Source organism: Dipteris shenzhenensis, chromosome 13 (genome assembly GCF_047967505.1).
Source record: "Dipteris shenzhenensis isolate YYH24624 ecotype China chromosome 13, Dip_SZ_1.0, whole genome shotgun sequence".
Classification (NCBI taxonomy): domain Eukaryota; kingdom Viridiplantae; phylum Streptophyta; class Polypodiopsida; order Gleicheniales; family Dipteridaceae; genus Dipteris; species Dipteris shenzhenensis.
The window spans coordinates 4,820,979-4,845,929 of record NC_141608.1 but is presented as its reverse complement, the minus strand read 5'-3'; the positions used below and the strand labels follow the sequence as shown (position 1 = coordinate 4,845,929).

The 24,951-nt window shown below is 44.6% G+C and overlaps 1 protein-coding gene across 2 annotated transcripts in view; it reads left to right on the top strand.

Annotated features, from left to right (window-relative positions):
• The window catches only part of SYP61 (syntaxin of plants 61), a 37,995-nt gene that overhangs the window by 320 nt on the left and 12,724 nt on the right, over nt 1-24,951 (top strand). The window contains exons 2-7 of one of the 2 annotated variants that reach the window (XM_087383893.1): nt 3,685-3,798; nt 3,992-4,105; nt 12,272-12,444; nt 20,402-20,492; nt 20,662-20,727; nt 20,987-21,303. In XM_087383893.1, the coding sequence (XP_087240019.1) occupies nt 3,685-3,798; nt 3,992-4,105; nt 12,272-12,444; nt 20,402-20,492; nt 20,662-20,727; nt 20,987-21,115 (687 nt within the window). In that variant the 3' untranslated portion in view covers nt 21,116-21,303. Of the gene's footprint in view, nt 1-3,684; nt 3,799-3,991; nt 4,106-12,271; nt 12,445-20,401; nt 20,493-20,661; nt 20,728-20,986; nt 21,304-24,951 lie in introns of those variants that run through there. The other variant, XM_087383894.1, reaches the window with a different exon arrangement.

Here is a 24,951-nt window from a genome sequence, read left to right as displayed (position 1 = left end):
GTCTTCTGTATGCAGTTGCATCCGCCTGGCTTTAGTTTGCATTAATTACTCCTGACAGGATGCTAGATCCCGTGATCTTTTGTTACGAGTAGCAGGTGGGGATTGATTAGTTCCGGGATGTACGACAGCTTACACTTTACCTGGCGGAGTTCTTGTGAATTTGAGGGAAGATTCAATCCTCAATGTGCAAAAAAACAAGAAAGGTGCATCGACATTGGAAAAAAATGATGCCATGGGTTTTATAGTCGTGTCCTCTTCTTAAAATTGCACCTAATATGGGATTTATTGTCTACCTGTTGATACCACTCGACAAATTGAGCGATACTTATAGCCTAGCGAATAAGGGGTATCGTAAGCGAATTCTGAAGCAGGCATTTGCCCCACGGAGAAACAATGACCTGTTCAATTCAAACCAGACTACACAGTTGAAAATAGAAGCTAGAAGCACCTGGAGCATGGCTTTTGCTGTCCATTATTACTGGGACGGGACTCCTACATCAATCGTCGCCGTCGTTGGATGGTGAACTAGGACGTCAGGGGTGATCCTCACCTTGTAATGACTGGGGCTGACTTGGTCCAGGGGTTACTCGGCAGGTGTGTTGTCCTTGATCATGCTGATTGGCATGTCAGCTGGTGTTGAGGTTCCGCATTGCATCTGATCCCAGATCTTCAAACTTGTGTCTGAAAGTTGGATCTTCAAGAATCCTTGTGATTGATTCGCGGAGATCTTTTTTGCCTTAAAGATTCTCATGTACTTTAAGGATGGTACACATGTAATCTGCTGAGTGATTTTTAGTCATGGCAGTAACTCCGTAAACACTTCTTACCCTTACAACTAAAGGGTTCAAAAATATTATACACGCTCAAATCCCACAGCTGGCCAAGAAGTATTGCCTCAAAGTCATGAGGCCCACAAAAGGGAAAAGAAAAGAGAGACAATGATGATCGTGTCCAAAGCAGATTGTTCTGTTAACGCATAGCCAGATTTAAAAATTGGCCTTAAAAAATGATTCTATGCAAAAATTCAAAAGGTGCTATGCTGTCCAACAACATGCATTTGTAGATCATCCGGAATGTTCTCCAGCACAGAGAAGAGATAAGTACGTCTCTATTTTCCTTTTCTTTTAGCCTCACAAAGTATGCCCTTGCTTAGTAACTGACTGTGGACACGTGCTGACTGAACTCAGAATATGTATTTGCTCACATACATGTGAATGAGGGTGCATGTGCACAAGGATGGGTGCATCTGGCCCCCTCTGTGGAGGTTTTTTTGAGGGCTGTGCCAATATCCAAATGATTACTCTTGAGTGTAGAAGGCAGATGGGTGATACCCGCTGCTCTTGCCCAGACCTGGGTGTGCACGTGGAAGGTTGGGTGGCTGATGTGGCACCCTGCACGGGATGCTCCCTCTACATGTTCTCAGCCTGCTTGTGTGGCCACTTGGCTGCTGCTGTACAGCGGCACAGTGAATCACCTCCTAATTCGAGACATCATTACTTGAAATCCACCCTAAGGCCAGTCAGCCTACCTTCAAGCTGTCTCTGAAGCTGAAGATGGAAGCCTTCTTGTATTCTGTGAGGAAGTCTGGATAATCTGTACAAATTCCTTTCAACCCATGGTGCCTCATGCAATCGTTGATTGTTGAATTTGACAGCAAAAACTCTTTGGCAGATGACCTTTATGGTTGGTTGCTGTCATGATGGCAGCAGAAACTCAGCAGGAGGGCAATCGGGGTATTGAATTCAATTTGTCTTTGTTGCCATTATAGCACCGCCTTCACATAGTGAGTGCCTCCAAAGATTCCAGTCAATGATGTCCTCATGTGTTATGCCTAAATTGGAGGACAGTCATACTTCTCTTTGATGGTGGGAGGATTTGGTCAAAGATTATCTGGCCTTGAAGGTCAATGGCCCACCATGCAATTTGCGACAGCTCTCCAGTTGCACATTGCATTTTGTACCACCAAGCTACTAGTCAGTACCTACACAGTGGCCCCTTATGTTCAGCTCAGCATTAGTGGGATGATATTATCACAAGCTTAGGACCAGCAGATGCTATCCTAGGTAGTTCATGGTTTGTAGACCATGAAGCATTGGTGAATTTGCATGACTGGGAATTACAGTCTGTGTATGATTCAAAAGGCAAGTCCAGGCGTCTTTTGATGGTTCTTCTTGCCAGAAATTAGTAACTGGTCTTTTCATGACCTAGGTGCCAGTTTCTTCTTCTCTAGTAGGGCTCTGATGGCTGCCAAACGGTGCCCCAATTGATTGGCAGCTTCCACCGTTGGTCAAGTATCAGCCATTGAGAAGCTGTCTCCAATTTGGAGCAGGCTTTTGTACCTGAATTTTGTTTCAAGCTTCAGCAAAAGGGGATGTCATGGGCATGCTGTTGAGGTAGCACATAGAGCCAGGCTGCGGAAACCATGCAGGCAGCCATGTCATTATAGGAGTGCCACAGAAGAGTTAATTGCAGGGGTCTGAGGAAGCTCTCCCTTTCCTGCAGTGCGGTGTCTTGTAAAGTGCGCCTTGGCCAATTGGCCAGCCAGCCTGCCACATTGATACTGTCCACATTTCAAAGCTCTCCTTTTGTACCAATCGCAAGTAAAATGTTCCTGTATTCGCTAGGAACCTCAGGGTGAGGAGAGACCATGGCACACAGTGCTTGCTCTCCATGTCCTCCTTTGTGAAACCATGGCACAAAGGAATAATAAACAGGAGCTGTGAACCCGATATATTGGCTCTTGCTGGATGGATCCAGGTTGTCTCTATCATAGTGAGCTGTACAGCCAGTGGACAACCCAATCCGTATGAGCAGGAGTTAAATTGGGCGAGGGGGAACTGCAGAAGAGAGAAAAGGGAGGAAGCAGATGTGGGTTGAGGGGCAGATGGAGAGAAAGGAGGGACCTAGCACTTGGTCGTGCTTAGCTATTGGCGCCCTTTCTCATTGGGTTAGAGGGTTTGGGAATCATCCTGTGATTGCTTTGGAAGTATGAAATAAGTCAAGCTAGGATGACCATTGCGCATAGCAAGCCTCCAAAGCATTTTACACACTTAGAATGCCCTATTCTATCTGGCCCCCACATGTCGACCCTGCTTGGTTTGGACTCTGACTGTGCTTTTGCGCTCAGAACAGGGAGAGGGTAAGGCTAGAAGGGTGCCGATATCCAGCTGTCTAGCCACATACGTGGCATCCCCTCCTGCCAAAGATTTTTAAGGGCTTGGAAAGTATGTCGTGCTATAATGCAGGCTAATCAATGTTGGTTGTGTTTCCTATGAGCATATACATGGCTTGTGAATCTGTGATCGTTTGTAAGTCTTCCCCCTCCCCTTGGAACTATAAAAAATAAAAAATAATTGATGCCTCTAAAAGTCTTTAGAGTCTCATACCTTATGTGCCTCGTATGGCATGCCTCTTATACCTCTTACCGCCGTAATGCACATGAGGGACTGTGAACCTCCTTGAAGGTATGCTATATGCAAGCTGTGTAATGTACACGTACAGATGTGTATATGCTTTTCTCTCTTTCTTCTTTAAAAAAGAACAAAAGAAACATGGAAACATGGAAGGATTGGATTCATTCTTTTTAAATAATTGTTCATAGTAGCTTGGGTGCACATATCTGTGTTAAACCGGGTCCTAAATGAGCAATGATAACGACTGTATCTTTTTGCATTTATGTGACAGGTAAGCAAGGTTCAAACAAATTTCAAAACATGGGAGCAACTTACTAAGGGTAAAAATGAATGTTCTCAGATGGGAAAAGCTATTCTTGCAGGTTGTGAGAGCATTGATTGGCAGGTACAGTTTAGGATCCCAGTAGCACAAAATATTATTTTGATCCAAAACATGGCATTGATTGTTTTTTCAGCCGCCCTGGTGAAGTGAAATATTTGCTGTTTAAAGATCCTAGTGGAATAAAATGCTGATTATTTAAATCTGTTCATCATCTGTTTTTCTTTCACTTGTTGAAGAGTGGATTTTGGGTGGGAAGGTGGATGAACTTGACAGGGCTGTTGCTGTCGCAGAGAGAGACCCTGCAAGATATGGTCTTGATGGTGCAGAAATTGCTCAACGAAAGAGATGGACAAGCTCGACAAGGACCCAGGTGAGATTTGGTGTATTGCAATTTTATGTCTAATTACAGCACACACACCACGTGTATGCTGCCATGTAAACATACAAGCATACTTTAAACATTTACAAATGTGAACTGATAATGAATTGGTGCATCAAGTTTGAGGTGATGTGAGAACAAAGGGAAGAAGGCAAAAATGAATTTCAATAGTCTATGGAGCAAAAATAAATTTATGAATTTAAAAGGACCTTCAAAAGCTCATAGCATCTTTCTAAATTACCATACATATAGAAGGGGACTGCACATGTTGTAACAAGGTCACAAATAATGTTTGAGGGGGGTGGTCTTGAATCGCTTGAATCGCGACGTTGCTACTCTCCTGCATGGAAATGACGTGGTGTTTTCTCTGCATGGCAAGTACATGGCGGTCCAATGGATGCACGGAGGTTACAATATGTTCAATGTTTGTCGTGAGATGGGCCTTTTTTGTCTGGGCTGCTTTGTGCAGTGCAATTGTCACATGTACCCCTGCACTTGGGTGCAAGGAGACACACTGGCTACATTGACAAGTGTGTTATAGCTCCCTAATAGGAGATTTTGTTGTATGCTGTGACCCCTTTGTGAGCCCTTGTCCAGGGACAGTCAGGCACAAGCTACGTAGGTCAGGCTCTCAACCTTAGGTCAAGTCAGAAGATCAGTCCACCTTAGGTCAAGTCAGAAGATCAGTCCGCCTTAGGTCAAGTCAAAAGATCAGTCCTTGTTCACTGGTAACAGTAGGGTAGTGTTTCCATCTTAGGATTCTAGGTAGGTCTAGGTCCAGCCTAGGATAGGAGCCCTTTTGGGCCCCCTTGGGGCTGGAACATATGAAGAGGAATGGGCTGCCTTTATACACTGCCCTGCACCCCACCCTAGAGAGGCATTTATGGGGCAAAGAGCCCAACCAGCAGCCCAAAACAGCCGACCCAAAAGTCGGCCAGTTTTGGGGCTGGTTGGCTCAGTTCCAACCCCCTATATAAAGGGGGGCTCCATGCCCTGATTCCTCACTCAGCCTCCCAGCCGGAAGCACTCCTACAAGCTCCTCTCCAGCCCCCTTGTGCAGCCCTGACACTTCAGAGTTTGGCTCCTGATCAGCCTCAGCTCTTGGCCTCAGTTCAGCCCTCCTAGAAGGTGACGACGCAGCACAATAGTCAAGGATTCGGACCAGCAAACAGAGTAAGGTTTGGGCACTGTTTCAGCAGCTCTTTACAGTTCTCTTTTACAGTTTTGCATAGCTCACATCTCAGCTCTCTTAGATCTATTACTCCTAGTTTTCACTCTCTCTCACGTAGTAACCCTGCATACTGGTGGACAGCACAAGCCTCTTCCTTGCCTTGCAGAAGTGCCCTACATCGTCAGTGTGGACAGCATCAAGGTCTCGATATTGGTTGGAGTTGCCTCTCAGGTGGTTGGGTCTGCAACACGTGTGCACAGTGTACTCTTCAAAAGCGTGTTTTCGTGCTCTCTCGAAGAGTGTTATTTGTATCTTTCAGTTCTCCAAGTTTAAAGCAAAGTCTCCCCTGATTGGGGGAGGGGGCCCTCACTGGGTACATGGACCCAATCGGTTGTCGACTCTGTTTCTCTTTCTACCCTCATCTCCTTTCTCTCTCTATGGTGCATAATGCTAATTCCTCACTAAAGGTTTAAAGGTCTTGCTGTGATTATACAATCAGATTATTGTTGCATGTTACAGCAATGCATGTAGATTCTTGATGAGAGTTAACTTCACTGATTCGAGCCTAGCTTCTACTGTTAGCAGACTCGTCAACTGGTCATATCGTCAAATCTTGTCTTTAGAATCTTTTTGTATGGGCAACAAGTCTAGTCGGGTTGGGCCTCTTTTAGTGTAATACATAGAGTCTTTTTGGAGAAACTACTGTGTCGTGATGTCTTCTTTCATGTGATTTACGCTCGTAGTTATTTCGAGAGAGGGGGAGAGGTCAAAAAATCTGATCGATTCACCAACACTTATCTGTCAGCCAGATCAGGGGCCAGTCGGCCTGTTTTGGAGGGCTCACTGCCCTATATAAAGGGCTCCAGGCAAGGGGGCCAATAGAACAAACTTTAGAGAGCTTGGACTGGGAGAGCAGCCAGAAGGCGCCTAAGAGTCTACTCATGCCCTGCAAATCACCTCCCATGAGTGAAGAGCATTGGGAGTACCACATACACAGAGTGTTCGTGCAGGGCAAAAGTCCAGACATCTGCAGCATACCTAGGTTCATACCTACTCACTGTAGGAGAGCATGAGGGTGCAGCAAAGGGAGCTTTGTTTGCAGGACAAAGCGTGAGGGTGCAGCAAAAGGGAGCTTTGTCTGCAGGACACCAACAGAGCATATCTTTGCAGGAGTGCCCAGCCTTGAGCAGTATCACAGAGGCATGTGGCAGAGAGGAGTTTCCTTAAGAGGATGCAGCAAAGAGCGCCTTGTTTTGGTACCTTACCTCAGGGATTCTTTGTAGAGCTGTTGGTCATACATTGGCAAGTTTTTGTACTTGAGATTTACCTATATATTTAATTCTATCTTGGTTATACATCTGACTCTTTTGTCCTCTTTACATTAAGTAACTACATGTATTTGATTTGCCTTCCACATAAGTATCTTGTGATCTTGGGGTGAATCTCCCACTGCGGAGTATTTTGGCCTTAGACAAGCAATCTATGCCCGAAAATGAATAGTAGAAGGACATGTACTTACTGCCCATGTGGCATTCAGATTGCTGCGTGCAAGGCAGCCATAACTGTGGTCTCTTTCTCCAAGCCTTGCTGCATGTCAACTTGCCCCATGTCCTCCTTATTGCGAAAGTGCAGTGGAATGCGAGCAGCGACCGTCAGAATTATTTGGATCATAGCCACCCGTGCTGTTGGGGCAAAGGTATCTTCATGATCGATTCTTGGGTGCTTTGCATACCCTTTGGTCACAAGTCATACTTTATGTTTGTCCACAGCTCCATCAGATGTGTACTTGGTCTTATAGACCCACTTGACACCTCTGACATGATGTTGCAAAGGCCGTGGAACCAGTTCCCAGGTCATGTTCTTCTCAATGAACTCGATCTCCACGTGCATGGCTCTCTTCCATGTCTCTTGAGAGGGCGACTCCTTTACAAAGGTAGATGAGTCTTGCTCACATGCTTTTGAAAGATTTTGCACTGAAAAAAGCATCAAAAGAGAGCAAGCAAACACAGGGACCCCATTCGAGAATGGGTGGTTGAAAGGAAAAACGGGATAATAGTGGAAATGGCATGAACCCTGCTGGAGCACCGTGAAGTTTCCCGTTTTCTCTTGGGGGAGGCTACATCAACGGCAATTCACATCATCAATCATTCTCTGACAACTCCTGTCCTGAAGGTAGCTCCTTATGAGGCATATTTTGGTAGAAATCCTAATGCATCTTATTTCCAGGTGTTTGGCTGTGATGCATATCCCAAGAAGCAGAGGGGGAAAATGGATGCATATCCCAGAAGCTAGTCTTTGTAGAGTACAACTCTCAATTGACAGGTTATAGGTTATGCGATCCCACAAGGAGAGCAATTGATGAGTAGATATCAACTCCGTGGTTGAAGAGCCACCAATCCTTGTAGAGCCAAGTGATAATGAAGAACAAGCTAGTGTTCCTATTCCAGAGCCAAAGCAGGTACCAGTCTCCAGAAGATCACTCGGAAGAAGATCCAAATGTTGCTGATCCCCTGCAAGAGGAGGGTCCGAGTTCTCACCTTGTACCCAGGTGGTTGACAGAGACCTTGTGAGATTCTGGTGTGATAGATATCCCTCCTGAGTGACTCAAGGGAGAAAAAGCTCCATGCAGATCACAATGGGGTAATTAGAAAGTCCTGCAAGTTGCGCCCCTATAGGTGAATTACCTTTATCAGCCCGGATTGCTTTCACTGGCATCTTGGATTCTTTTTCAACTAGAGCACACCTATCTCGAAAATAGGGAAAATACAAATATTTTTGAGCCAATAAATATACCCATGTCAATGTGCTGAATCATGAATCAATAGCTCCACCTAGAGTCGGGATCTGCATAGAACCACAGAAATTTGTGTGTATCACTTCTTAGGTTTTTTGATGTGGCCTATCAACCTGCTTCGGAAAGGCTTCTCTATGTTGCTTCCTTCAAATACATGAATTGCAATGCCTATGCTTGCTGCCCACATTAGGTAAACCATCAAGCATGTGCTTGCTCCTGGGCAGCTTGACATAACACTTCCACGTTCAAGCGGCCATGCCTGAAATGCCGTAGGTCACCGCGAGGGGTTCCAGGGATGGAAGAGAGAGCTATGAGCTTGTAGAAGCCATTTTCCACTGAGCCATTACACACAACTTGACTAGTTGTTGTATCCTTGCTGGCCACAAAGTCTTTATTGAATTCCGCTCGGGTGCCAAGCTTACGCACCTCATGAATGGAGAGCAAATGAAAGTCAAGGATGGAACAAGCAACACCTCGGAGGAGGGCTTCTCCCTTCTACCTTTGGGGATGATCTCCAGCCTTGCCTCTCCATGGACTTTGATTGTGGAACTATCGCCGATGTATACGTTGCCTGTCTTAGTCTTGAAGTCTTGGAACCTTGCTGGGGATGGAGACATGTGCCAACATATCAAGGATCAACTCATTGGAATCTCCAACCCTCATGGAAACCCCCTCTCTAGCAGAAGAAATCGAAGGATCCCTGATGTACAAAGACGAGTGATGCTGCAGTCGAGGGACCGGTACCCTTTCTTGGTGATCTTTGAGGGCACATCCTCCAGAGGGGAGGAGAAGTAGCTCTTATGAAAGGGAGGGTGGGTAGGAAAAGAAGAGGAGATAGAAGGTTAGGAAAGAAAAGAGGAGGCTGGGAATTAAGAAGAGGCTGGAAAGGAGGGAGGGGCTGCTCCGTTGCTCGCTGCCTTGAGCTTCTTCTTACGTAGCTCTTGCTGTCCATGCCTTGCTACACTTCTCACAGGATCGCCTTCATCCCTATGCACGCGTTGCCTTGCTCTTGTGCAACCAATCTACCCACACCTCTCAGCAACACACTCCGACAGTCCCTCGATGACCTCCGAATGGCAGCAAAGAACTCTAAACTGCTGCTGGCTCCAAACACTCTCCAGGTTCCAGCTTCTAGTCAACTTGCTGCTCTAACACCACGTGGAAATGCAAACAACAAACTGAGGCAAACTCGAACAACAGGGAAAAATGTGATGGAGGAAGAGACGATCAACACGTGAAGATCAGGGAAAACTTGCATGAATTGCGGAGAAAACAATGGTGAAAGAGGGGCAAGAGGGCCCCATAGGGGTGACCCCCTTGCAATTGGCTTGCTTATGCAGGCCGTACTGGCTGACCCACAGGTCGGCCTAAACGGACCCAAGTGTGCTAGTTCTGGTCTGGTTTACCAACCAGTTTGGTCGGTGTAATCTGACCAGGTTGGGCGGCCAACCTAGCCCCCAACCTTGGCTGTCGCCTGTTGGGATGGCCTGATGCTGCACTCCAACCCCACCTACAGCCCCTGACCCGACTGTGAAACCAAGCTGCCTGCATGGTACCCTCGCAATACATGGCGAGGACATGCCCCTTCCTGGCACTGGTCCAACACTCTTCTAACCTGATGATCTACCTCACACTGGGTGGCACACCCACAAAGAAGCCCTCACTTTCTATTGTACATATAGGAGATGTTAAACTCCAACACTTTATGTGGGGGTTCGTATCTTCTAGGAAAAGCTATAATTCAAGATGCCTCAACAAATGTTAGAGATCACATATGTAGACACTTCACCATAGAACCAAGTATTTCATGATTTGATAGCACACATCTCTATTTTTAGGGTTTGATAATTTTGTTCTTATCATAATTTGATGTTTTTTAAAATCCATAGGCTACATGGGTTTCAATGTGTACCTCCATCAATCATTTTGAGAAAAAAAGTTTCCAAACCCCTTATCCATTACAGTGTGTCTAAAGGCATTTTTTGCAAACAGTGGCCTCCTTATGCACCTTATCAGATGAGGGATCTATAGGTTTTTCCTTCCCACCATATTTCACCATGCATGTTCTTGCATCCCTATGGACCCTGTGGATGCAAAATTTGAAAACACTACCCAAAGGCATGTGCACACAATAGAATAGAATAAAAAAGCTCGTTTGCTCAATTGATGCGATATTGGATGCTTTCTCTATAAATTTTTCCTTTAAAATCATTTCACCATTAGAGCTTTTTAGATGGATTCCTCTAAATGTGTTTTTACCAATCAGAATACAAAGAATCCTCACTACATAAAACAATCATGTATCACTTAAGTACAACATATTCCTTAGTAAAAGAGCTTCACCACTTGAAGTCTCAAATTGATCAATTCAGACGGTTCAGAAGGAATCCCACAGCATTCTTCATGCAAAGTTAAGATGGGAGGGGTGGTTATCATCAAGGAAGTCTACAAAGGAATGGGATAGAGAACAAGCCAAAGAAGGATACATTGAGAGGGCACAAGAAAACAATATTCCACTTGCATTGTCAATAAAATCCTTAGCTTCAAAGGTGGAGACAAAACAAAGACAAAGAAGTATACAACGGTTATGGTGAGCAGCTTAAATTCCAAATTTCGTCGAACATTGTTAGAACAAAAAGTCTCAAATGGGTAAAGAAAAGGGAGCCAAATCACCAAGACCACTAGGCCCAAGCCAAATTACTGCATGAGGTAAGCAAGGAAGGCAGCCTGCAAAGGCTGCCTAAAAACTCCCCTGGCAAATGAGCCAGGGAGGGCTTTTTATAGGCTGGTTGTAGGCCAGCCAGTCTGTAAAACAGACTGAGTCGGTCTGTTTACAGACTGGGTTGGCTCAGTCCAGCCCTATAAAAGGGCCCCTTGGCTGCCCTGTTTTCTCATTCAGTTTGCTCCTGCCTTCAGTCCTCCTACAGCTCCACTTCAGCCTCTTGTGCAGCCCTTGAGATCCTCAGATCTGGCCCTGCTCTAGCCTCAGTCCCTTGGCAATCAATTCAGCCTGATCTGAAGGTGACCACGCAGCACAACAGTCGGAGGTTTGGACCAGCAAACGGAGAGAGGTTTGGACACTGTTTCCTCAGCTTTTTCAACTCTCTTTTACAGTTTACACAGCTCACTCTCAGCTCTATATTTCAGTCATCTCTCAGTTCTCTCATAGGATCTATAACTTCTAGTTTTTACTCTCTCACTCACGCAGTAACCTTGCATTCTGGTAGACAGCACAAGCCTCTTCCTTGCCTTGCAGAAGCGTCCTACATCGTCAGTGTGGACAGCATCAAGGTCTCGGTATTGATCGGCGTTGCCTCTCAGGTCCTTGGGTCTGCTATTCGTGTGCACAGTGAGCTCTTTAGAAGCGTGTTCCGTGCTCTCTTGAAGAGTGTTCTTTGTATTTCTCAGTTCTCCAAGTAAAAAGCAAATTCTCCCTTGATTGGGGAAGGGGGCCCTCAGTGGGTACAGGGACCCAATTGGTTGTCGACTCTACTCTCTCTACCCTCATCTCCTTTCTCTCTCTATGGTAAACAACGTCATTCCTCGCTAAAGATTTAAAGAAGGTCTTGCTGTGAATTACACGATCAGATAACCGTTGCATGTTACAATGTCACTTATAAACCTCATATAAAAGACAGTGGAATCAATTCTGATCTAATGGTAGGGGATTGCCTCTAAAGATCTGAATGGTCCTTGGGTAGGAATAATTGTGCACCTTCCCGATGTGCACATGTGTAGGCTCAGTCTTGTACCATCCCATGGCTCTTGCATACCACCCCCCTTCCTCCCGTCTCAGGCAAGAGGGGAGGAGAAAGCAAGGTCACAACAGGGAGCCTGCTGGCAACCATCTTCGAGACCCTTTTTTATGTATGTGGTTGTTTGGAAGGCCCCATCTGATGGCAGAGAGGACGCTTCAAACTATGCCTGCATGAGATGATGATGATGTTTGGTGACGAGGTTACAAGCGATGGCGTGTATCTGTTAAGATGCAAACTTAAGCTTTCAAGTTATGGTACAGTACTCACTTTGACTGAGGAGAGACTATTTATGATTTTAACTCGAAAAATCAATGTCTTATGTGAATTTACTTTTTTTTTTTTGTGTGTGTGTGTGTGTGTGTGTGTGTGTGAGAGAGAGAGAGAGAGAGAGAGAGAGAGAGAGAGAGAGATCAATAAGCTTCTCTGTTTATCAGATCAATACAATAAAGAAAGCTATTCGAGATGCAGAAGATAATTTGACAAGGACTCGGGTTGAGCTCATGAGGATGCCACATAATACTTTGGGCTCAAAAGAAAATTATGCACTCATGCATGAGGATGATGATTTTTTTGCATCAGAATCGGATAAGCAGGCCCTTATTATGAAGTAAGTAGTTTTGTTTACATGAGTGTCTTTTGTATTTAGGGCATTCCAGGTTCTTATCTCCATGTCATTCATGATTGTTTGCAACTGCATTATTTATTTGATGCATCTTGCCATGCACGTCCACAAATGGAAAATGGGGAACTATAAAATTTGCAATCACGAAATGAGTAATATTATTTCAGCTTTATCAGTACAATAAATGATATGATTGGTTGAAGAAGAAATTAGAAGTTTACGGATTGGTTATGTGGATTGGTGAATCAACATTACAATACAAGCAGGCCAAAAGACCAGTGCTTGCACCATTCCAGCTATTGTATAAGTCATCGGGACGTCTTTCTCAAAAGGATGGACTACCATCCAGAGGGCTCAATTGTAGGCCATCTCCTGGTGGTTCTAGTGATGCCCTATAGGCCATGGTATGTGCCTTGTAGGCATAAATATAGGCACTTGTAGTGTTAGTGCCTTTTAGGCCACATAGGACACTTAGTCCATGTGACACCTAGGACACTTAGTCCTAGGTCTAGGTACTTGTACCTTGTACTCCTTCTTTTTCACTACTCAAGATTGACGTGATGGCTGTGACTCTTCGACTCTTTGTACCTTGCACTCTCTTTTCATTCATCGATCCTACAGTGGTATCAGAGCCACGTTCAAATTTGTCTCTTGCCCCCGGACTCGCACCAGCCTCCTTCATCCGTACAGTTGCACGGTACGGACGATCGTACTCACAGCCTGCTTCGTACCTGCGTCATCGTACAGCCATACTTGCTTTGTCGTACAGCCATACAGATTCGAATATGCATCGCCGTACATCGTACAGTTTGGTACCTGCATTTCGTACACCGTACAGTTTGGTACCTGCATTTCGTACACTGTACAGCTACGTACCTAAGCAACTGTACAGATCCGTACTTGCACTACGTACTTGTCCATACAGGGTATTGTACTGCTCTCCGTACATGTATTTTGTACAGTCAGCATACCTACCCGTACTGTGTTTTTGTCAGTTGGACACCGTACAGCCGTACACTGTACTACGTAGTACCTACATCCGTACAGCCATACATTGGATTCCGTGCCGATATCCGTACTGTTCTGTACATCAGTTCAGTACCCGCGTTGTACGCTGTACGTGCATTGTACTTGCTCCGGGATTTGGTGCACTTTTGCAGACAATTTGTGGACAGCAGTCCTAATTTTGCAGTTGCAAGCCTTGAGGCTATTTTCTTCTGCAATTTCTTGTTTGTTTGCAATACATTGGGTCATATTGCAGGACATTGAGTCACTTTTGCAAGACATTGGGTCAGATTACAATACATTGGCTCACATTTGCAAAATCTCAGCAAAATTCGGGGCTTTTCTACATTTACCCTCTTTTTGGCCTATTTGCCCTCATTAAATTTGGGGCTTTTGTCAGATTTGCTGTTTTTGCAGTGAACATTGCCTGCCACAGTCACATTTGGGTCAGATCTGCATTTGCCCTTTGATTTGGGTCGGAATTTTGCAGATATTTGCTGTCATTTTTGGACAGCCAGCTTTTTGCAGTGATAGCCTTGAGGCTTTTGGGTTTTCAGGTCTCTTTCAGGGTATCACATTTGCTATGGCTGGGAACAATCAAGATCTATTTGGCGTTCTTCGTGAAGATGATAAGTTGGATGGCACCAACTATCCGATGTGGTCTTATCTCTTGAAACATATTCTTGTTGCAAAGCATTTGTGGAATATTGTTTCTGGGGTTGATCTGAGGCCAGCCAATGCTACAGTGGTTGCCTCTACTGCTGGTCCCTCTGGAGGGGGTACTACTCTTGATGCCTCATCTTCTAGCACTCCTACTACTACTCTTCCAACTCAGGAACAGACAAGATGGGATGCAAGAGATGCAAATGCACATTCATGTATTGCTTTATCATGCAAGAGAATCATTATTCGATACATCCGGTCTTGCAGGACAGCAAAGGATGCTTGGGATAAATTGGCTTCTCTCTATCAGATTCGCAGTGAGGCACGTGTTGCATATTTGAGAAGGCAATTACAGGAAGTCAGCATGAATGAAGGTGACTCTATGGATGCATACCTGACAAAGGTCAAGGACCTCATGGAACAACTTGCTAACATTGATGAGGTGGTGCCAAATTCACAGCTTGTCAGTACCACATTGAATGGACTGCCAGATACATATCAAGGGTTTGCTACAACCCTTCGATTAGTGGCCATGGGTAATCCAGACCACTATTATTTTGATCAGCTAGTTACTTTGCTTTTGCAGGAAGAGCAAGGTAGAGCTAATGGACAAGCCATTATTCATGATCATGCATTTGCTTCACAGCAAATAGGAAGAGGCAAGGCTTGGGCAAGCCAAAATGTGCGCATAGCAGTTGCAATTCCTCCCATGCATCTAAAAATACAGCAGATAAGTTAAAGAAGAAAAGATGCAACTATTGTGGCAAGCCTAGACATGACATTTCAAAATGCAAGAAGCGCATTGCTTCGGAGAAAAAGAAAGCAGGATTGACAGTTAATGCCTCTCATGCTATTGAATCCCATGAGCCAGAAGATGCTTCACATGCACATGCTCTTCAGGATGATTGGGCATAGGCTGTCCATTGCTCATTTGATCCCTCCAAAGCTGATGCATTCTTTACTGCTAATGATGCTCAGTCCTGGTACTTTGATAGTGGCGCTTCCAAGCATGTCACATCTTGCAGACAGTTGTTTCATTCTTTAGTTGATGCACCTCGAGGGGGGACTGTCACGTGTCGTTCTTTTTATGCCTGGAATTGAAGTCAACTTGATTTCAATTTCAGCAATTGCCACTTCAGGTTTCAGAGTGATTTTTGATGGCTACAGATGCCTAGTTTATGATCTTCATGATGACAATGCCATAGTTCTCACAGGCACTTTGTAAAAGGGGCTTTATCACCTTGATCATCACTCAGCTGCACTTTCTATTGAAGCATTTGCAATTTCAGATTCACAGCTTGCTGAAACTCATCTTTGGCATGAGAGAATGGGTCATCTCAATTATAGAGCTCTTGCAAAGCTACAGTCACATCAGATGGCAAGTGATGTACCTCAAACTCACACAATTTCCAAACATGTGTGTGAGGGTTGTCTTTTGGGTAAGATGCATCGGTTTCCTTTTCAAAAGAATTGTCCAAAACTCTCACAAAGGAAATTGCAGCTAGTACACAGTGATGTATGTGGCCTAATGAGGACAAATGCCATTGGAGGGTACAAATATTTCATGACTCTCATTGATGATTTCACAAGTTATTGCTGGGTATATCCTTTAAAAGCCAAATCTGAAGTTTTCTTATGCTTTCGGAGGTGGCTGAATATGGTTGAGAATGAATCAGGATGCAAGCTTGTCACCCTCAACACAGATAGGGGGGAAGAGTATATGTCTAAGGAGTTTGATGCATTTCTGTCTTCACGGGGCATTATTCACTAATGCACTACTCCTTACACTCCTCAGCAGAATCCTGTTTCTGAAAGGAAAAACAGGTCCACAATGGAGATGGCCAGATGCATGCTTAAGGCCAAGTCTTTGCCCAATAAATTTTGGCTTGATGCAGTGATGTGTGCCAATTATGTGCTGAATAGATCACCTACACGGGCATTGAAGACTGTTACACCTTATGAAGCATGGAAAGGCAGGAAGCCTTCACTTTCACACATGAGAGTTTTTGGGTCTCTTGCATATGTTCATGTACCATCTTAGCTGAGACATAAGCTTGATGACAAGGCAATTAAATGCATATTTATTGGTTACAGCCAGGAGAGCAGAGGGTATAGGTTATACCAACCAAATACTGGGAAGATTAATGTCAGTAGGGATGTAATCTTTGCTGAACATTCGGCTTCTCCTCTTGTGGACTGCAAAGCTAAGCCAAAAGTTGACATGTTTGATGCCTTTGAATCTTGGTTACCTCTGCCTTCCTCAGAAGAGGACTTTGACCAGCAACATGAGCCTCCTGCAGGCCCTCCACCAAGCAATAATCAGCCACTACCCCATGCTGATTTGCAGGTTTCTCTTCCAGCACAAAATGATCCCACTATTCATGATGCAGTGATTGAAGAAAGAGCTGTCAGTAGATAGCAAAGGCAAGTTCCCAGATGGCTTCTTGATACATTGAGGGACAGCAAACAAGATCAGCCTTTTGTTAGAAAAGATCAGGGAATAGACAGATGCATGGTCACTTTCTTGAGTTTGCACTCCTTGCTACAGCTTGTAATGAAGGAGCCTCTGTCCCATAAAGATGCTTTTGACAGCAAAGAGTGGATGGATGCAATGAGAGCTGAGTTACAATACATTGCCAAAAATGACACATGGGAATTAGTAGATCTTCCTCCCGGCAAGCATGCCATTGGTACCCGGTGGGTCTACAAATTAAAAAGGAAATCTGATGGTAGTATAGATTGACACAAAGCCCGTCTTGTTGCAAAAGGGTATGCCCAACAACAAGGCATTGACTTTGAGGAGACATTTGCTCCCACACCCAGGATTACTACCATTAGATGTGTCATTGCCATTGCTGCCCATCATCATTGGCAAGTGCACCAGCTTGCCATCAAAACTGCTTTTCTTCATGGGGATGTGCAGGAAGAAGTCTATGTCACACAACGTCCTAGCTTTGAGGTTGTTAATTCTGAAAATAAGGTATGCCGGCTTAGAAAAGCCCTTTATGGTTTGAAGCAAGCACTAAGGGCATGGTATGCCAAAATTCATGCACACTTACTATCCCTTAATTTTCAGAATAGCCCCGCTAAACCCACTCTTTATGTCCGTGGGAGTGGATCTGATTTTTTAGTGCTGATTTTATATGTGGATGATATGCTCATCACGGGCCAAGATACTCAGAAAATTGCAGCTTTCAAGGCTGATTTGCAGCAGGTTTTTGAAATGTCAGACATGGGACAGCTCCGCTATTATTTGGGCATTCAGTTTGCTCATGTTGAGGGGGGTATCATGATGTCTTAATCCAAGTATATTGGACAGCTCCTTGATTGTTTTTAGTTTGAGGATTACAAGCCAATTTCTACTCCATGGACCCTAGCTTCAAATTCTCAGCTCATGATGGGAGCCCACCATGTGAAATCACTCTTTATCAGCAGGTTGTTGGATGCCTTATTTATTTATGTGACACCAGACCTGATTTGCAGTATGCAGTATCTCAGCTCAGCAGATTCATGCACATGCCCAGTTCACAGCATTGGTAGGCAGTGAAGAGAGTCTTTCAATATCTCAGAGGCACTCAGGATTTAGCCCTCTTCTATGGTGATCAGGGTTCACTTATCATGCATGCTTACACGGATAGTAACTGGGCAGGATGTTCCGACACCAGAGTGTCACATACTGGCAATTGTTTTTTGCTTGGCAATTCATGTATCTCTTGGCTCAGCAAGAAGCAACCAACAGTTGCCACATCTAGCTATGAGGCTGAGTACAGGGCAGCTTTCACCGCTACAGTAGAGTGTGTTTGGCTTCGACAGTTACTTACAGATCTTGGTATTCGCCAGACATCCTCCACTATTGTCTACACTGATAGCCAGAGTGCTTTGGCCATTGCGCGTAACCCAGTGTTTCATGCGCATATCAAGCATATTGCAGTTCATTATCATTATGTTCGGGAGCGGTTGTCAGCAGGAGACATAGAGTTGTCCTATCTTCCCACAGAGGACAACATAGCAGATATGTTTACAAAGGCACTTCCTCGTCCCAAGTTCGAAGTCTTGCGACAGGCTTTACACTTGGTTCCCTTTGTTACATGATCTGACATCCCTTGTACATTCATACGTGGCTATATCCTTTTGGATGAACATGTGCCACCATGACCAAAAAATACCAGGTATTCTGAGATGTTTCCAGAGTACTTCAGCCCATCTCATGGAGGGGGGTTTGTAGGCCATCTCCTAGTGGTTCTAGTGATGCCCTATAGGCCATGGTATGTGCCTTGTAGGCATAAATATAGGCACTTGTAGTGTTATTGCCTTTTTAGGCCACATAGGACACTTAGTCCTATGTGACACCTAGGACACTTAGTCCTAGGTCTAGGTACTTGTACCTTGTACTCCTTTTTTACTACTTAAGATTGACGTGATGGTTGTGACTCTTCGACTCTTTGTACCTTGCACTCTCTTTTCATTCATCAATCCTACATCAACATTTATGCATCCAAGTGATTAGCAGCAGCTAGATGCTTTCATAGGTAGGGCAACACGAGTCACAGTTGAAGTAATGCATCATGGACAAGTATGAAGACACAAACATGCTACGTCTCCACTATGCAGTGTGGCAGTTCTTGATTTCCTAATCCTTGGTATTGATACTTACAGATAGATCAGTTATCTATCTCCATTGTCTCAGCTGATGATGATCTCAGCTAGTGTGACTTCGCCGTACACTGGATTGCATGACACCACGCCTCAGCTCTAGTCTCGTACCTTATACATTGTTGCTTTTAGTGTTTTGGAGGAGCACATAGGCTCTTTCTTTTGGCGTTTCACAGATTGCGTTTAACTTTGCCTCTTTGTTCTTCTCAAGTCATTAATAGCTTTAGAGAACTGAGGCTAGCTTTCCAAGAGCGTAATCACTCAGCAGAAGACTTGGTAGATCCACACCAAAGCAACACTAGGTACACTTGTAGATGATGTGTGCACAATAATAACTCAGAAGAACACACTCAAATTTTGGAGGAATATGGACAGCAAAAAACGCTTGATCCTTATGTTACCAAAATAAGTCAATCTCTTACAACAATAGTACGCAACGATGCTCAACACGTGCAGCACTTGCTACTGCCTTGGCTTCACAGTGGAAGCTCCAGGTCTGCTGCAAACTTTATCTATTCTGCCTTCTAGCTGCATTGCTCAAAGACGAGGTTCTGTGGCCTTCCAATGAATGCAGAGAATGGCCCCTAGGGCTGCCCTCTCACCTTCAGATCTGGGCCACTTGTCCCAGATCCATCAGTAGGGTGGCCAACACAATGGCCGCCTATGATGTATGGCCAAGCCAAGCCAATGGACATAACATTCTCTCCCCCTTATTCGGATAAGGATTGAGACATGAACTTTGGGAATTGGCACTGAAGAGAATCAATACTTTCCCAAGTACCATCCTTTTTCAAGCGATCTTTCCACTTAACTTTCAGCTCTGGAACAACCCTGTTCCTAAGCTGTCAAGCCCTATAATCTAGAAGACATTCTGGTTCATGGAGCGCATAAGTGGCTAGATTCTCGGCTTATGTAGTGTCCATTACAATGTGGGGGGCACCTTCAAAAGGGCTTCTGAAAGAACATTTGATGCACGTGTGAGTGCCTTTTGTTTCGTGTAAATGAGAGAGGTGGACTTCAAGCCTTAGTTTATCCCCTTTTCACTATATCATGCACTTCTGAGGGCAACATGCACCTTGTCAGTCAACCTATATGATGTTGATCTTGGATGTTGAAGATACAATCTGGAATTATCTATAAACTCTCTAATGTTAGGGACACAATGCCACATCATGATAGTAATAGCTTTTCAAAAGATGGAGTTAGTATGGTACGGAGGTTATATTAAGAGTAGTACTAAGAGTTGTTTGGTACAAAGGTTGTATTAAGAGTAGAGTATTTACTTGGCCTCATTGGATGTCTACCACGAGTTACAGACCTCCAATGTAGTATACTTTCTAGGTTGTAGTATGGTACAGAGGTTGTATTGAGAGTAGGATAGCACAGAGTATTTCGTTGGCCTCATTGGATATGAGCCTCCATATTTCACACCAGCCTTTCTTCAATGCTATTACTCTGTTACTCCATTGTGCTCTATGTGTGTATTTTACATTCTAGAGCAGACCTAGTTATACTAGCCTGATTTGCTCCAATTTCTCATCCTATTTTGATGTCCTGAGTTGAATACAATGTTTACCAGGTGGCCTATGGAAATAATTACTTTAATTGTTTTTTTTTTCAGGGAGCAAGATCAAGATCTTGATGATCTTAGTGCAAGTGTGGAGAGACTAGGGGGAGTTGGGCTCACCATTCATGATGAGCTAATTTCTCAGGTGTCTTTTGAACAGTCCTAAGTAGACAGCGGAAGACATATCTTTTACTCACTGCATCAAATTTTGAGTGCTTAGAATATTGCTGAAAGTTAGGTGCCATTGCTTTACTGTATGCATTAAATCCATGAATGCTGAATGATTTCTTATTCTTTTCGGTGGGTTTTTGCAGGACAGGATTATTGATGACCTTGGGCAAGAGATGGACAACACAGCTAATAGGCTGGACTTCATTCAGGTACATGAATGGCTTGGAAGGTAGATGCTGTCTTTTTCCTTAAGAGCTGCAACCCCACCTCTGCCTTTCCACATCTCCTTTTAATCTCTTGCTCCCCCTTTTACCTTTCCCTGAAGACAAAGAGGCCGATTCTATAAGGGTCTGATTGCATACAGCCTAGTGGTGAAAAGCTCCCTTTAAGGGGTATAATTGGCTGTAATCAAGGAAATCTGCTAGCAATAGGGGCAGGATTTTGATTTTGTGTCTTGCTCTTTTCCAGAGATGGAATCGCTTTCAGAGAGTAGGGATAGGTGAGCTGAGAGCCTGCTGGATGGAGTGTGCTCTTCAGAAGCTCATCCAGAATAATACTTACAAACATACACATTGCATCTTGTTGAATATATTATAATCATCTAGTACAAAGTGAAACTTCCCATTCATTGGATTGTAAGAGTGATCAAGCCAAAACTTTTGGAGTGCCTTTGCAGTCACATTGATTAAGATGATAAGTTTGTAGAAGCTGAAGTTTCAGTGCTAGAGAGACAGGGATGACCAGAAAGTTGTCTTCTACCAGGAGAACCGGTAACCAAGGTAAAATGGATGGCACAAAGTGTGAAGTTTATTGGCTTTTTCACAGCCATTTTGGGGGAGAGTAAAATTGTTAGATCCTTGGTTTCTTGTAGAATGAAGTACTATGAGTAACTTTCTGGATGTGCAGATGGACTTCAGCAGATAATACTGGTCATAGGGCCAGGTTGAGCAGAATGGAGTAGTATGAGAGATACAATGAGACTAAATCCAATAATGTCCTTGCTTTTGTTACATATGCTCATATTGAAATCCTTCCGTCCTTTAGTTGGCCTTGCAGTAGTAGAGATGAGTGTTTGGAATCGTGCGTGGTTGGAGGTCTATCTCTCTCTCAGAGAATCCTACTGGCAGCAGGGGTAACCTGAGAAATCTACTAAAACCTTGGAAGCTACCTACAAGAAGTCTTGGAGCACCACAGCAACGTCCTTGGGTTAGCATATGAACTAACTCAGGAAATACTCACAACATAGAAAGCTTTGGAGAGATTTCTTTCACTGGATGTAATTGACCACTATTTAGTTTAATAGTGGTCACCAGTCCCATAGATCCTGAATGATCTCAAGTGGACTTTAATAAATGCATATCATCATTGCCTGCAGATTTCAGCAAGGGTTTCATTGATCCACTAGGGTACACACGGATCCATCTCCCCCACTCCATGAGGAGATCCATCAGGCAGTTTCATGTCTCATCGCACCGACTTCGCATTGCGAGTGGACGAGTAGAGGGTATACCCACATATGCATCCATGCAATCATCAGGAGATCGAGTCAGAGGAGCATTTCTCTTTTAGATGCCTGGTTATGAGATCAGAGGTCGCTATCACTGCCTCTTTTAGGGATGGTTTCGGGCCCTATCCAGCCTTTCATCTTACCCAGATTAGAGGTGCTTGATGGCTTTCATCCATGAGATTGTCTGATACAGGGAGCATTTGCTCAGATCATAGACGACACACAGCTTGATTCCACTTTTAGCACTTTCACTGAGTTTTTCCTGCTAGACTGCATTGACCAGCAGTGTTTAGAGAGACGGCGGGCCTGTGGGTCAGAGAGAGAGGTACGTCAAACTCGCTAGCGGGTTGAGACACAGATCAAACTAGGAGACCTTCTTTCCATGCTCACCAGATCGGAGACATGAGTGACAGTGGCATTGGTTCGTCGTAGGACTGTTGCTAAGAGAGCACGACGGACCACACGTGCTGACGGCCGTCAACGTCCCATCACAAGTTTTGTGCCGCCATAGCAGCCTCGCACAACATCGCCTTAGGCTCAACTTCTCTTACAGCCAGATGGTCATCATAGTGCCGCTAGCCCTCATCCTCTCCATGAGTTCAAAGAGCTCTCTCTTTATGTATCGGTATTGCTATGATCATAGTTTTTCTCTTGTGTTCATCATGGGTCCCATTTGTTCACAAACAAAACCACTGAAAAAGGGATGAAGGCTAGAATGCCCCTGCTCAACAAACATAGACAAGTGCACCCGATTTGGCCCCAAACACCGTGGCGCCCCTTTCGGTATTTCTTTATATTTCACAGTGAAATGATTACAAGTTGCATCTGGGAGACCTTCCCTGCAATTGAGCACGCAGCCCCAATTCACTGAGCCTTCTCAAGGCTTTCAAGCATAGAATACCATCACATAAGTGCACTTAACCCATAGGCTCAATCCAAAGGCATTCTCTTTTCCGAGTACAATTCCATTGGCTGTCCAGATGCAATCACACTGATGCAATCACACTGCACCCCAACTGCACTCTCTTTGAGTGGTTTTTAGATGGCATTCACAAAGCTTTTCAAAGCTCCAAAATAAAATCAGCAAAGTACCTAACCAAAGAATGACTCATGTAGCACTACTTGGGCACCTGTGAACCAAGAAAAAGGCGACACACGAGGCCAACCAATAGCTTATGGCAAAAAGAAATTGCAGCAGCAAAATCACAACTCACCAAGCCTTGAAAACTCGAACCAAGTCCTCAATCGCCAAGAGGACATAGTAGCCAATGCTCAATTGCATTCTCAGCCAAAGAGGAGTGCAAAGGCATGAAGAAAGAGCGTTTACAAGAGTTGACCAGTAAGAATTCCACTGAAAAATGCGAAAAGAAGCACTTCTGTCGCGAAGAAGTGGGAGTTCTTGGGCTCAAAAGAAGCATGCTTCAGAGAGGAATGCATTGAGAAGGTTTTGGAGAAGTTTCATCGCCGGAAAGTCCTCCAAAACTGAGAAAAACCAGTCAACCAGCACGTGGGACCACTCAAAATTCAACAAAAAGTTGTAGCTTTGCAAGAGGAGAGGTCCAAGAGGCTGTAGAAGCAAAAAGGTCCAGAAAAAGTCACTTTTGCAAATTCGACCAGCAAAAGAAGTGCTCAGCTCTGCCGGTTCTACCAAACGCACGGAGGGAAAAGCATATCATTGCGAAGGGGGGGCAGAGGGGAAGCCATTGGGCCAAACGGAAGTCGAGGAATTCAAACGAGTGAGGAGTTATGAAGAAAAACGGAATTTAGCTGAAGGAGGTTGAAAAACGTGTCCAAAATCTCAACAAAGGGAGAAGATGAGAGAGCAAACCACACATGTGAAGTTTAGAAGGCCCAGGAAGGTCCAGGAATGGAAAAGGAGCATGTAGAAGGCATTAGAGCCACCTGGAACTCTAGGGGGTCCACTGAAGGTACATGGCCGTCTAAGGGGCCCATTAAAAATGCCACGTCATCATTTTCCAACAACCACTCTTTTAATTCCTTGGAATGCCTTTGGGCCTAGGGATTAATTATGCTTATGTGCTAGGCACCATGCCGCGTTTAATTACACATTATGAAGCCCACGCTTGGACTTTTAAAACCAGAGTTGTCATAGTCTTGTAGTACATTAAAGTACTTGGAATTTCACGCCCCCGTGACAGTCTTGATGCATGTTTAGAGGCTCCACCCCTCAGCTCATTGTATCAAGTCTTTTTTAGTCCCATATACCCTTTGGTCTTTCGAAGACCTTTAATATACTCTCTAGGGCCACCCGCCGCCCCCGACGACCGAGCTCGACTAGGCCGTGTGACGTCAGAGGCCAATCATCTATCGCAGGGTTTTTCCTGACTTCCCATTTGACGGTCCCTCTATGATTGGTCTCTGACGATCACCACCTGCACATGTATACTGTATCTCCCCCCTGTGCCCCACTTTTTTGTGCCCCCCCCTTCTTCTTCGTTGTATCATCTAGAGGTAGACACATATTTTTTTTTGTATCAGGACTAGACACATAGTCCTTCATAACCTCTTTTTTGTAGAAACGGTTGGAGTGCGGACTGGCCACCCAGGGCACCCTTATATAGGGGCGTGTGGCTGGCCAAGTCGGCCCAACCAGGGCAACCCCGGTCGGTTTATGGGGCCCATATAGTCAGCCACCAGACAGGGTACCGATCCTGCTGGTCGGTCATCTGAAGGGGCCTGGGCAGAGCCTATAAAAGGCCCACTTCTCCATTCAGCCCAGCATCCAGTGCGATACTGAAAGCCCTTCTCCAAGGCTGTGTTCAGCACTCAGATCTGGGGCAGTTTGTGAGAGAGAGTTTATCAGTTTTCTCCAACACCCTGCTGTGATTTGTATTGCTCCCTTGGAGCCATTTTCTGCCCACCATCCGGTGGATGAATATACTCTCTCTCTCCGTCTATATTTATT